We start from the raw sequence: 14,149 nt of genomic DNA on the forward strand, positions 1-14,149 counted from the left end.
TACAAATAATTTGAGCTAAGGGATTAAATAGATAACTTGAAACAATGAAGATGGATCATTTTACACCGTGGTAAATATAAGCACGTGCAGAAATAAGTATTTCTTTGAAACCCATGGAACATTCCTAGAAGTTGTAAAGTCTCATTTTAAATGGGAAGTTTTCTGAATAAATGAAAAAGTACTAACAATATTTATCATATCTTTATATTAAACAACAAATACGTGTGTGAAATTCCAAATGGAGCTTAAGGACATGGATAACAATAGTAAATAATTGAGAAAATGAAAAGCAGCTGAGGCTGTGTCCTTTAGCCTTACTGTTCTGACATTTTGCAAACCCATTTGGAATTTTTATATGTGTCATAATACTGAAAGGCATCATTGAAACTCATATAGAATTTCTCAGTGTCCACTTTTCTTGGTGCATACCAAATTGAAACGTGTTTTGATGTATGAGCACTTGCATACCTTTTGTTTTCCATGCACAGTTAGCATACACATGTTCACGCAGTTAGACGTGTTTAAAATCTTCAGTAATTGCAGAAATAAGCCTTTGCACCTGTGAACTAGTGTGCCTTTTCAGAATAGATGTGTAATTAGTTTTCTAAATGTAACTATCTGTTACTGTGTATGGACATTGACATTCTGTTTAGATCACATGATCAGAGAATGTTAGGGGTTGGAAGGGACCTCTGGAGATCTTCGAGTCCACCCTGCTGCAGATTTCAACCCCCCTGCCAGAGCATGACCATGAGCTTGATTAAAGTAAAAGAAGATGAAGTATTTGTTATTGGAAAATCACAAAGGATGAAATTGACTTTTAAAGTAATGAGAAGCAAATTAGTATTGTGATGAGGTTTTTGACTGCTGTTTTAAACTTGTAATCCATGATTATTCAATGGCTGTTTAAGAAAGAAGAGCTGAGACGAATACAAACAACATCCTAGTGATCCTTAATATGATTGTTCTTGTAATGTAGGCTTTATATTTCTGCTATCACAGTTGGCCAGTGCTGTGTTTTAGAGAACTCCAGTATGAGATGAGGGAATCAGTGAAAGTCTGGCATAGATACATCAATTTTGGAGTTAGGTCAGATGTTACAGTTAGTAGGAGTGTGGTTTGAGTTGGTGGAATTGTAAGAATGAATATTAAAAATATTGAAATTAATTGTTTAAATGGAAATGTCTTGATGTTGTCTAGCAGAAATACGGGCATTGTTGTGTTCTTTGGTGTTGACAAAAAAGCTAATGAAAATACTCCAGTCACTTTAAAAAAAAGTCTTAAAATTTCATGTAGTTTGTGTTTTAAATATTAAGTTACATTCCAATTCTGGTTTCTTTTAAAAGGCTTCCATAATAAAATCAATATTTTCATCATGCAATTACTAGTTGATTTACTTTGGCATACTCTTCAGCCTAAACAGATACGAGTGACACACTTGACTGTTGAATAAGGCATTCTGAGATGGTGAAGACAATGGGTTTTCATCTTTTAAAGTTAACCTTGTGCCAAACTTTTGTAGAGGCTGTGGAGGTGATTATTTCATATCAAATGAGCATCAATTTCTTTCTGCAAGCTCCTTGAAAGTATGTTCTTTGGTCATCACATCACTTCCGTTTCAGTCAGATTAGCTGTTGATCCAAATGGAAGCAAGTTACCTTTTTATTGTTTCCCGCACAAGGAATACATTTCTTTGTATATTATGTTGGTGAAATTATATTTCAAACTTGAGAGCAAGAAAGCGGCTAGTAAATTCCTGAAACGGGAAGAATTATAGCAATACCTATCTAGCAAAAGTCGTGAGAAGATAATGGATATGTACACATGCTTGCAGTGTTCTTACATGATAGCAAGTGATGAAAAAAGTTACCTTGTCTATAGGAAGGATATCAGAGGGACTCCATAAGGCAAAAGTGAAATTATAATGCATAACACTGAAAATTGTTTTGCTTACTGCCTTCAATTTCTTTCTTGAAGGACTGCTCATCTTCAGAAGAATATAGCATTGCTGCAGCATTGCTACCCCTGATGACTGCTTTTTATAGGGTAAGTTTTCATCGATAACCACTCCCGCTTTCTATTTTCTTACATTACATACATTGTTGAAGTGAAGATGGTGATGACATGATACATGGCAGGTAGGAAGGTTTATTCTGAAATTGATTGATATCAGCAGAAATCTTCTAATAGGCTGCTGTGAAGATTGCTCCAAAATTACACTTACTGGTATTGGGTGATGATTATGATAATTTACCCAGAACTAAATGCAGATTTACATGATGGGTTGAGAGAATGATCATTTAATTCTAACCATTCACTCAAATAAATTAAAAGAATCATTTCTGAAGTTATTATCTAAAAAGCTGTTTTTCACACTACTTTTTTCTTCATTTTAGCATGCTAACATGTACTTTTAAGCCAGTGCTTGAGTTTTCGGTATATGTTTTTAACAACTTTGGAGAGTGTTTTGAATGGCTTAATTTAACTTTAATTTATTTTCAATTTCTTGTGATGAGTTGTTTTGGTTTTTTTACATAGTGTTTCATAGTGATAAAATATATGAAAATATGGGAAAATGTAAATAACATGAATTCTGCAAGCAATTACTTTCATAGCTTGGCTATAGTTCTCTTAGTGGCCCAATACAGTAGCATTTTCACCAATTCTTCTTAGCTCAGGTGCTGTTTTTTAGAGTCTCCCTCTATTTGAGGAGATAAGAAGTTCAGAACATGGACTTGCTTGCAATATTACATAATCTTTGTTTACTATGAATATTGTTATGTATTCCAGTTTGGGAAGTAAGTGTTTAATCATTGTTAATTAGTACATCATGATACTGCAAAGTAGTAGTTGGTGTGACAGTCTAGTTAGACAATAACATGGTAGAAATTAAGAAAAATATAACCTTCCATCCTTCAGATGGTATATGAGGCATTTATGCATAGCCATAAATAAAATGCAAAGAGATTCCTTTTTTAGCTAAATAGAAACTAAGATTTCTGCAATAAGCTGAGACGTTTATGAGAATAAGCTGAGAAATGTAAATGTAGACTATGCATTCTAATCGAACAATTTCTGTAGTCATTAAAATAAAAAATAACTTTACAAGTCATAGAACATAGAAACAACTAATGAATACAAGTGATTTTTGTCAAAGCTATATGCATAGCAAATGTATTGAACTCCCGTATTTAAACGAGTATTTATTACATACATAGAGCATAAAGTATTAGATTTTCTCTATTATAATTACTTGAACTGTGAAAAAAAATTATTTAAGTTGTCTTTATTTTAGAGCTGTGCCTAATACTCTTAAATTGCTTTCTGGAAAGACTGTGCAGAGTGTTTCCATTCTCTTAGATAAGATATCTTGGTGAGACATTCAATTTTTCAATCCCAGCTAATGAACTTTCTCCTATCTTTAATTACAAGTTCATCTTTTCTTCTATTCCCTCTCTTGGAGTCCTTGAATAGCAGAAGATGAGTTTTAATTTCTTGCTGCCACTAATTTAGAGAAATAGCTAATGAGCTATGGAGATCTTTTCATTTCCCCATTTTATTCTTGCTACTGCATCAATACTGTGCTCTGACGAAAAGAAATTACTTTTTAGTTTTATTTTCTGACTTCTTAGTTCCTGTAATAAAAATGGCCAAGAGAGTCCACATATCTCATTACTTTTAGAGGTTCAGAGAGTATTCTGGAGTTGTAGCAGTTTGGTTAGATTCCTCATTTGGTCCTCATTTCCTCCTTCATCAAAGAAGTAGGGAGCAGTGAAAAACACACTTTTTTGGCTTGGAGTACAATAACTTCTGAAATAAACTTAAGTAAATTTTAATTTCACAGTAGAGAGCAAAAAGATGGATTGAATATAGACTATCTTTGAGTAATTTTTTATATGTGCCTTTTCATAGGAGTATCAAGATCTCACACCATTTCTCTCACAAAAAAGTATCTGTGTAATAATGTAGTTCCATATTTATTCTTTAAGTTTAAAGGTGTCCACTCAGGAAATTCTGAATCCCTGAATGTAAGAAGCAGGATGATTTTTTTTTTTTTTTTTTTTTTTTTTTTTTTTTTTTTTTTTTTAGTGTTCCAGACCTGAATTGAAAAGTTAAAGTAACCTGACTGTTAACTTGCAAAAGCCAGCTGTTAATGCATAATAGAAAAAGAATTTTGTTTTTCCCAGATCTAATCCTCAGGTTCAGTGATGGCCCCCTTTGGTATGTCCCATTAGATACAATTCCTTGGCAAAAGCACTTATTTTGGTATAAAACTATTCTTACTAAACACAAACTGATGTGTTGTTCTGAACGTTAAGATCAGTAGACTAGCTTTGCAGTGACTAGTTAACAGTTTAAGGTTCTGCTTGGAATTTGTGTCAAAATGAAACTTCTGGGGGAATTTTCCGGCTTCTCTAGAGGTTTTCAGAACTGTATCCTAGACTAGAATGAGTATGTTCTACCTGCAGAACATACATATGTGTAGGGCAATGTTCTGTATCAGTGTTCTTAAGTAAACTGAGTGTTGTTCTTCCTCCCTGTTGACATCTCTATAACCCTTTGGAGTGATTCCTGCTTCGGAGTCACACTGAACTATTGCTCTTTCCCAGATCTGGGGAGAAACCGTATTGAATCCTGCAGCTTTACTTCTCTCCCTTAAGCTTCCTGCTTTCTTATATATTAACAGCTTGTCAGTTCTCTTTTCACTGGGTTTCCCTTTACTGAAATCTTAAGTAGAATGGTTAAAATCTTGTTGCTTGACACAGCATATTGCTGTTCTGTCTCTGATAAGTCCAGAGGAATGTACAAACTAAAATTAAGATCATCAGGGGAATTATTTGTTTTTTATTAAAATACCTTCAGGAGAACTGGTATGTTTGCACTGTTAGACTATGTCGTGGCCTTTTCTGCTGAGTTGTTTGCCATTGTTATTTAATTACCATGCACAGTGTGGCTTACATGCACATACACACACATACTTCAAGCTAAATTTCACTTTTCTGTAGGCAGAGCACAGGTATTCCAATCTGTGGCTTCAATATGCAGAACTGGCTTACCTCTGCTATAAGTGTGATTGTGTTTATGCTTCCCTAAAATGGTGAAGCAGTGCTTTGCACTATGTACTTATTTTTATTGATGTTTCTGTTACCAGGCTGCCATGTTTAATGAAAGCAGCATTCTAAGTGTTACTTCACCTAGCCCTGCTGAAACTGCGCAGTGTTCTTGGTAGACAGGAATAGACAGGAATCGTGAATCTAATAGCGACACGCGTCTTCATTTATGTGTGTGCTGGTATTACTGCACAAATGGTAATTCCAAATCCACTTACCAGTGGGAAAGCCTGAAGTAAATGTTGCAGCAGTCTATCAGTCATATACATATTATACCATCTCTATGTGCATATTGATGGGAAATTATGATTGAATTCTATGTAACAAACTTTTTGTTTATACAACTCCTGTTGCTTCAAATTATACAGTAAAAAGTTACCCTGCATCACAGTTCCTTTGGAAAAGGACTGCATTGTATATGAAATGTTTCATTGCTTTCACCTACACAATGCAGAGCATTAATGAAGCAATTACCCATTCTTTGTACAAAGCTTGACAGTATGTGTCCACACACAGTGAAGACACCCAGTTTTTGAGGTATATAAATAATCAGAAAGATATGTTTTCATGCTGAGTCTGGCAGATGAAACCAAGAAACTAAGTATTAAGAGAAACGTGCTCTTAGAAGTGTTTGTAAGATTATGGAATGGTCTTCTCTTGAAGTAGTCAATGCTGTACCCTTGAGGTTTTTTAAAATATTCTTGGGAAAGGAACAAGCTTGCATGGTCTAAAAGCTCTGTCTTGTCCTAATGTCTTTTCTTACATAAAGATTAGTCTAGGGTATTTCCACACATACCTAATTTAAATAAGAAGAAACTCTACCCTGTGTGCAGCATGCTATCAACTCTTGGGATGGCTGCTGAAACTTCAGAATCCTGCCTCCTAAAGTCTGGTGAGTGATGTCTTCTGAAACTTGATCAGGCAGGATTTGATTGCACTCTAACTCATAGCTGGTGGGATTAAATTCATAGACAGGAAGTCAGTACTGGTTGCATACTTGTGGCCTGGAGAAATAATTGAATTTTTTTAGAAAAAATAGTCACAATGCTTTTTAAAAATTTTAAATATTGAACATGAGCTGTTAGCAAAATGTGACTCATCGGTGACAGTGGACTTTGGTGTATACTCTTAATGTCACAAAAACAAACACATCTTTTGCTTCTGGGTTAGAAAAAAGTTTTAGTTTACCATTAGTAACAGTGTTGGAATTTTGTTTAAAATTGAAACAATATAAATAAAATGTATTTATACATGAAGATAAAAGAATTTTTCCATGTGTTTTTGGTTCAGATGACCCATGCTTATTTGGTATGCGCTCATTTTTTCTGCGTATAAAATAGAAATGCAGTATTCCCTGGTGCTGTGGAAAGGAAGTCTTTTTCTGCATGTAGGAAGAAAGGGTAAGATGAAAAGGACATATTTTAATCCTATTTTTATTTTATTAATTTACCAAGGAAGACATTTTGATTGTTAATTGGCATTGGCTCACAGGATTATGTCTCTGCCAGGGTGGCAAGATGTTGTGTAGACTACACTGCTCTTCTTGAAGCTTTACTATGCAGCAAGAATGATGATCTAAGAGCAGGCACCAGTTTCAGCCTGTCCACTGGACAACATACAGAGGGAGCAAAAGCTCTCTCATCCTCACATGCCAAGCCACAGACAATCCGCTTCTCCATCTTCTCTTTGCAACTAAGATAATGTTTGGCAGTCCAGTGAAATATTCTCTCTTGCATCCCTCAATCATTGCAGAACCTCAAGGTGCAGCTTGTGGTACAATTTTTTTCACTTACAGGGATTCTCCCCTATTCCCACCCAAATTTTATATTAAAATCTTACACTTAATTTGTGTATAGTGATCTTTGTTTCCATACCTACCTAAGGATATTCTTTTGCATTACATAGCAGGTTGTACCACTATGTAATTCTTGTTATTTGGCATTCAGAAGTGACAGTTCAGATCAACTGTTTTGGAATAAAGGAAGTGATATAATAAAAGTATACTATTCTGAAAGTAACATTTGTTGTGTGTAAAAATTGAGTTGACTTCTGTAATTTAGGCATTTCTTAACATTGCAGTAGCCAAAGAAGCGTTATTTTTCAGAATCGTAAGTATTTAATTGGCATTTCTGAGTCAGTTGTTGTTTTTAATGGCTTTATGTACACTTGCATAGTGCTGATCTAGTTTTAGCAAAAATAACCCAAATGCAGTAAACTGTCTCACAGATTGGATGTGTTACATTACAGAGCATAGTGCAGTGAGGTGTGTTGGAGACTGCTTCATCGTTTTTATGTGACTAAATTATGTAATTCTTGGGAGGGAGATTTTTTTTAAATTTAATTTCTATTTTAATGTTTGTAAGCCACCAGATTTTTGACTAAAAGTTGGATACTGACATTAATTTTATTCTAGAGCTTGCACTGAAACAAATAATTTGCAGACTGGGGCTAACTTTTCATCTGTACGTCTGCCCTTTTGTTATTTTTGTTCCATGTGCTTATACCTTTCTTTATTGGGAAGGAAATGGAATTAAATAAAATAGGATAATGGCTCTATTTAGTGTTTATAAAAGATGACCAAATTTTGGTAAATCATTTTACTTAAAACTTTTGAATACAATACAGAACACTTACACAGGTCATCTTTCAGTTTGTTTAGGATTTTTTAAGTAAACTTCAGGGTGAATACAAACTTGTGATTTAAGAAAAAAGTGAAAGATGAAGTGTGAAACTGAAATAATTTCATTCGCATCCCTGCATTTTACCCACTTGCTGCTTCTTTATCCTTTGTAAGAGTTCCTACAGTTGAAATTCTAGTAGTACCACTTCTTGGCTTCCTCTTACTCATTTCTAAAGTTAGGAATTTTAATAAATTTAGGCTTTTTTTTTAAATAAATTTAGAAATTTTACTAAATTTAATAAAGTTAGGCTTTCTAAAGTTAGGAATACCTCGTCAGGTCTTTGTTGCTCAAAATACTCCTACCATTAGGAATTTACTAGGCAGATGGAGCTCTCCTCTTCTTCATGCACTACTCTTGTCATGTCTGGATCTTACAATTCAGCCGCAGAGTTCCTCACAACATCCTGCTCTGTAAAGCACTTGCATCCAGGACCTACACAGTCAATTTCTGTGCTTGTTGGTCACAATGGATTGTTATTTAATCTCTCAAATGACTTACCTCAGAGTGCAATAAATTCAGATTTCTTGTCCTTACTTTCAGAATTCATCATAATATTGCTGTTCCTATTGCTGCCCATCCTGTCCATCTGTTTTCATGTTCTGAATCAGGTAGTATATATAATTTCTACCACCAAGATGAGATCTACTGCTTTTGCAACTTCACCTTTTTGACTATGTTGCTTCTTGAGGACTATATTTTTTAGTAGTTCCATCAGATAAGGCAATACTCTATACAGAAAGAACTTCAAAGAGCGTTCTACCACTGAAGATAGAGGAGGTTGCCATAGGAGAAAGAAATTAGTAATTAAAGAAACACTAGAATAGCATGACAGAGAGCTTTACAATTTCTTTATTATCGTTTTTGAGAATACTTACATGCTTTGTTAACTGGGCTTTAGTTTCAGTAGCAGGTCAACAGTGATTCTAAGAGCCATTATCTGTATAAAGCCAGTACCACCATTCCAGTGCAGTCACACAGGCACGTGCACACTGCTGAGCCACCTAATGCCAAAGGCATAAGCTGAGGTTTTAGAAGATTTTCAAAACAGCTGTGACACAATTTCAGAAACTCTTCAGGTGGATTCAACACTGCAACTGAGAATTTGTGAAATCTGTAACTCAAGTAATGAATTTAAACCTTGGCAAATAAGAGTCATGGTAATCTCTCTAATGTAATTAGATTTTTTTTCCTTTTCTTTAAAAAAAAAAACACTTTAATGTACTGCAGTCAGGAAAAAAAATCAGTGTGTTTTTTACCCACTTCTGGGAACTTAACTGTATTTAGAACTATGAAGCTCTGTTTCTTTTTTGAGGATTCTCAACATTCTTTATTCTAGGTGATTTTAGCTTCCTTAGTGTGTTCTGTGTGTAACAGAACTTTGTAAATCTCTTTGTTATCTCTTTGGGAAAAGGCAAAGTATGTTATTGTGCATTATATAATGTTACATAGATCTTCGTATTAGCATATATCTGTCTGTCCTCTTAACATCTGGTAATCTGAGATGCTCTATATGGCTTTATGTAATGGATAACAAATTATATATGATTCTCAGGAATCTGAGATTAAAGGTCATGTGTAATTAGATGTTTAAGTCAATTTTGCCAGAAAATGTGTACAATAAGTAAAGTTCCATCCTGAATTAACAACCCAATTTTGCAAAATTCTAGAATTCTGTTGCCCTCTGCTGGTTTGATGTACCTGTCTGAGATTTGGTACCACTTAATAACAAGTGAAATGGCCTTTCTTTTCTTTTTCATAGTGAAATAATGGAAGATGAACAGTGTAATGAACCACTTTACTACTCACACTTTATTTTACAATATAAGTCAACCTTTAGTCCAGTCTTGTTTGTCTTTCTGAAGGTAAAAGAGATAGCAATTTTTTTTCTTTATTGTTGAGGTTTTCAGGTTGAACCCTCATTTCATGGAGTTTCTTTTAAAGTATTAAAAAATAAAAACAAAAATTAAGAGTAACAGAAGCTTCACAGTTCTTACTTTATGCTTTAATGACCTTTCCCCACATTTGTGTACAATACATGTGGGTATAATTTCGTATTTTTGACCAAATGGGAAAACCAATGATTGAATTTAATTTTTTGACTGATATGATCCATGCAGCAGTCAGAATTGAAAACAAATTCATATACACTCGTTTGAGTATATACATTTTGTGATAAATACCAGTATGTCTGCACAGTGTGATGCAGTGTTGTCTGCAAGCCTCACACCTGCAGATCAGTCTATGTAGGTTGGTCCTGTAGTACTTCATTGAAGTCTTTTTGAACTTACAAGGTATCCATGTGTGTATAACATAGATCTGAATGCAGGACTGACTCACAATATGTTCATCTGCAGGACCTGGCTTACATCACCTTGGGGATGAGCAGAGTGTTGCCTACAGTAAGTGGGTACCTATTCATGATAGAACAGGTGGTAATTGCCTGAATGTCTACATAAACAGCTTCTAGGTGGAGAGTAACCATTTAGAGCTAGTTTTCCACCCTTTTCCTTTCTTCTAACCAAAAGTATCCAAATCAGTAACACAGAGTAGAGGTTTGAGACAGAAATGCACTTTACTTCTCAAGCAAATTCGACTTCTGTTGAGTTTGCCCTTTATTTCCATAGCCAGGATACATTCAACAAATCCCTGTGAGAAAAAAAGCGGTCTCGGGTATATTTATATTCTGGGTTTTTTGCTTTTTGGTTTGTAAGTAGTTTTCAATTTTCACAATCAATAGCTGCATGTTTTGCTTTGCTTGAAGGAACTTGTTTTCCTTTTTAATCTTTCATAGTATAAAGGCTAGTGATTGATGAGTGATCAGGAGAAATCATATTTTTCCAGAAACAAGCAATCTAAACACTATAAAGTCATAGAGAAGCTCTTTGGGGAGCTGCACCTGTCACAGTAAGTTTGGGAGTTGGTGCACATATCTGACTGAGCTGCAAATAGTGTTTTCATAATCAGAAGCATCCAGTGTCAGGGAATAAGGAAAAAATTCTAGTGTCACTCAGAAAGGTGGAAATAATGGAAAGATAGTTCCTGAATTCAGGAAGTTGCATATAGTCACACATAGCAAGTCCCAAATCTACCTTCTCTGTTTTCACAACCTGTAGAATGTAATTCATAATTTTGATATGTGTAATATGTGTTTCATCTGTAATTTGAGAGAGCAGTGTTTGGAGGGTTTTTTTAAGTGCCGTTAGTTTATTGCAAATACTCTGGGTCCTTTGCAGAAGTTAATTAATTTCCTCTTTATTACAATTTACACTTCAATACTATTTTTAACTGTCATACAATAGCTTTAGAATAAGGGCTTTATCAGTTCAGAACTATTTTTATTGTTTTCTTCTGGGGTCCTCTTTAAGCTGTCAGCCCTTAAATCTTCCCTTGTAAGTAGGAAATTCTTTTGCTGCCTCCTACATTCATTCTATCTTACAGAAATGAATTACCGGGACAGGGAGAAAGAGTATAAATATCAACACAGTTTAGCTGTCCTGTGGAAAGATAGGCAAAGATTTGTTTTCTATAAATAGTATTACTTGATGAAAAACATGGAATTACTGTTTCATTTAATGTGGAGAAATCCTGAGCAAATTCTTTAGATACAACAGTAAACATTGGGGTCCTTTTGGTGTATTGAATGAGTTACCATTTTAGTCAAACAGGATGTCTAAGCACTCCCAGGGTAGAGAATATAGATGTTGGAAGCTTCATGGAATGCTTATATTGTACCAAGAATATTTTTAGTCCATGGATTTTGGCTTCTTAAGGTTGGTATTCATATTGCTTTTTTACAACGAAACAAACCAAAACAAGCTGAGAATCCTAAGTTATTTTGCCCAAAACAACTGGCAGAACTGAACCTGAAACAACAAGCCCTGATTCTGATTTGGTGCTCTGGCCACTAACAGGTTTTGCCATTTGTTTCAACACATGCAGATGATAAGAAGAATAAATTTTATGATCACTTAGATTTTTGATACTTTTTCTTTGATTCTTTTGTAAAAAACTTTTTTTACTTTGCTTTGGAGTTATAGTCAGTGTTGATTTATGTCATTATATTTAGACATAAGTCTCGACCGAAAAATCGTGGTTTGTTCATAGCTGTTCATGGTTTTAAATTATGGTCAACAAGAGCAATATCTCAAACCCCCTCAGCTTTCTTGTCATGTTTGTCCCCATGAGAAAATAATTTGTTTAATTTTTATTTCTGAAATACTATTACCCAGGGTTGTGAGTTTAAGGTTTCTTAACTGTGCCAAAGGTCACCTCCTGTTTAGCTAGCTTACACAGTTTGGACTGGTTCAGGCTGAGGCATCAATGGCAGCTGAACAAGTCAAATCACCCCTTTGTGTGACATTCACTGCAGAAATTGGCATGAGGTTTGGCTGGGTTTAAACAGATGCTCTTCCTTTTTCCTTTCTCTGATATCATATTGCCTTTTGCTATCCGTGATGTGACTGGGAATTACTGCCAGTGGGGGAGAAAAAACCGTAAAAATCATGATATGGCTTTAGGAGTAGCTATCGCTTTCAATATATATTGTTCATATTAATATTCCATGATGTGCCTGCAAGTATTGTGCATCTGGATTTTGAGTTAGGTGAGCGATGGACCAGATTGATTTTGTGGGCCCTGTGTTAAACTAGTGAAGCCATTTTAAGTGAGCTCTGAAAGAATAAAGACTACTGTAAGGGAGGGAGCTTTACAGGAGGACACAGGTATTCTTCCTGTATATTTTTTGTTCTAATGTGTTCTCATTTTTAACAATTAGAAGACTCAAATGCAGGTACAGTTAGTTCTCCTGCTAATTAACAGGCTTGACAATCATAAGTTAGCATGTATTTTGCATGCCTGAGATTTTTTCTCAGCAGTCAATACAAAGATCAGTAGGACACTTAATTGAGCTGTCCTGTTCTGTGATTTAACAGCTACATCAAGCATGGGAACCACTGCTGGGCCATCAGTTGTCATTTCCTGTGAGCTATCATAAACTGAATCACAACTGAAACTTGGAAATCTGTTAAACAAACCGAAACCTTCTGTTTCAGTCTGTGTGGAAGAAAGTCTCATTTAATGTCATTTCAGTCTTCCACACATTTAGATTTCGTAACAGGTTAATGATACATTTGATGATGTTCTGCATGATTATATAAAATGTTATTTCTCATGTTTTGGTGGTTAGTCACAAGATGGTGTTTCAGTTGGGTAAATTTTAGCAGTAGGGTACATATAATTTCCTCAAGACATCTCATTTCAAACGACCCTGTCTTTGATAGAGCCTGAATACATGGCACATGATCAGGACTTTTAGTTCCTGATGTACTTGGAAGAACATAGTGTGGAAAACACAGTTCAAAGAATTGCAAAACCAGATATCTGTAAAGCAGACTTAAAAAAATTTCAGTTGCAATTTCCTAGCCTTACACTTGAAGGCCTGTATGCCTGCTATGGAAATACATACACGTTTTGGCTGTTGTGTACAACTGTGCAGTTACGGGTAGTATTTGTGCTCTGCAGGAAAGTGTTTTACAACCTAATCATTACAGTAAAATCTTAATTTCTAGATATAGTGTGCGTTTTAGATATAGTTAATATTCTGAGTGAAAGCCACTAAACATGGTACCTAGTAGTATCCTTTATTTTTCACTTCTACTGCAGAAATAATCATAAGAAGGTATTTAGATTACCTGCTTCTTTGCTACGTGCAGTCTACAAAGCAAAGTTTTGTGGCTTTCTTTTTAAGTAAGAATGTCTGATGTAAAATTTCATTCTTCATGATTAAGGTAATTGAAATAAATTTCCTTTCATTGTATGTGTTTATTGAGAATATTAAACAACTCACTGGGAGATTGCTGCTACCTAAATAAATAGATCTACTTGAAAAAAAAAATAGAGCATTTCCAAAGAGTAATTCTGTAACAGTTCTGGTTTTGTTTGAGAACTTATAGGGATCCAGACCCTTGTGACTTCAAAGAACATACCCAATTTATACTCTGCAGTACCTACCAATAAAGAAAAGAATTTATCTCATCTGCTGCTGTTGCAACAAATGCAGCTTATTGGAATGACTCAGTTGCCACCTAAAATTATTTTTTATTTCATTACTCTAGCTCTGACTTTTAAATAAAATGACAAATACTGATTTCTGTGTTGCAGGGCCTGGTTATTAAAATACCATATTTTGTTGGCAAGGAAAATATCTTATATTAGAATTGTGTTTTGTACTATCATCAGAGATTATCTGCTGTGAATCAAGAAAGCTGTGCCTTGCACTGGCATTTGACTTGCATACAGGCTTCCTGTATGTTAGTTTCTTTAACTGCAGTAGAAAACATGATATATATTGCGTACTTC

At 34.7% G+C, this 14,149-nt stretch overlaps 1 protein-coding gene across 1 annotated transcript in view; it reads left to right on the forward strand.

Annotated features, from left to right (window-relative positions):
• SBF2 (SET binding factor 2) overlaps positions 1–14,149 on the forward strand; it is a 196,144-nt gene that overhangs the window by 140,764 nt on the left and 41,231 nt on the right. The window contains exon 17 of the mRNA XM_054390637.1: positions 1,978–2,046. Within this exon, the coding sequence (XP_054246612.1) occupies positions 1,978–2,046 (69 nt within the window). The remainder of the gene's footprint in view (positions 1–1,977; positions 2,047–14,149) is intronic.

Source organism: Indicator indicator, chromosome 21 (assembly GCF_027791375.1).
Source record: "Indicator indicator isolate 239-I01 chromosome 21, UM_Iind_1.1, whole genome shotgun sequence".
Lineage (NCBI taxonomy): Eukaryota > Metazoa > Chordata > Aves > Piciformes > Indicatoridae > Indicator > Indicator indicator.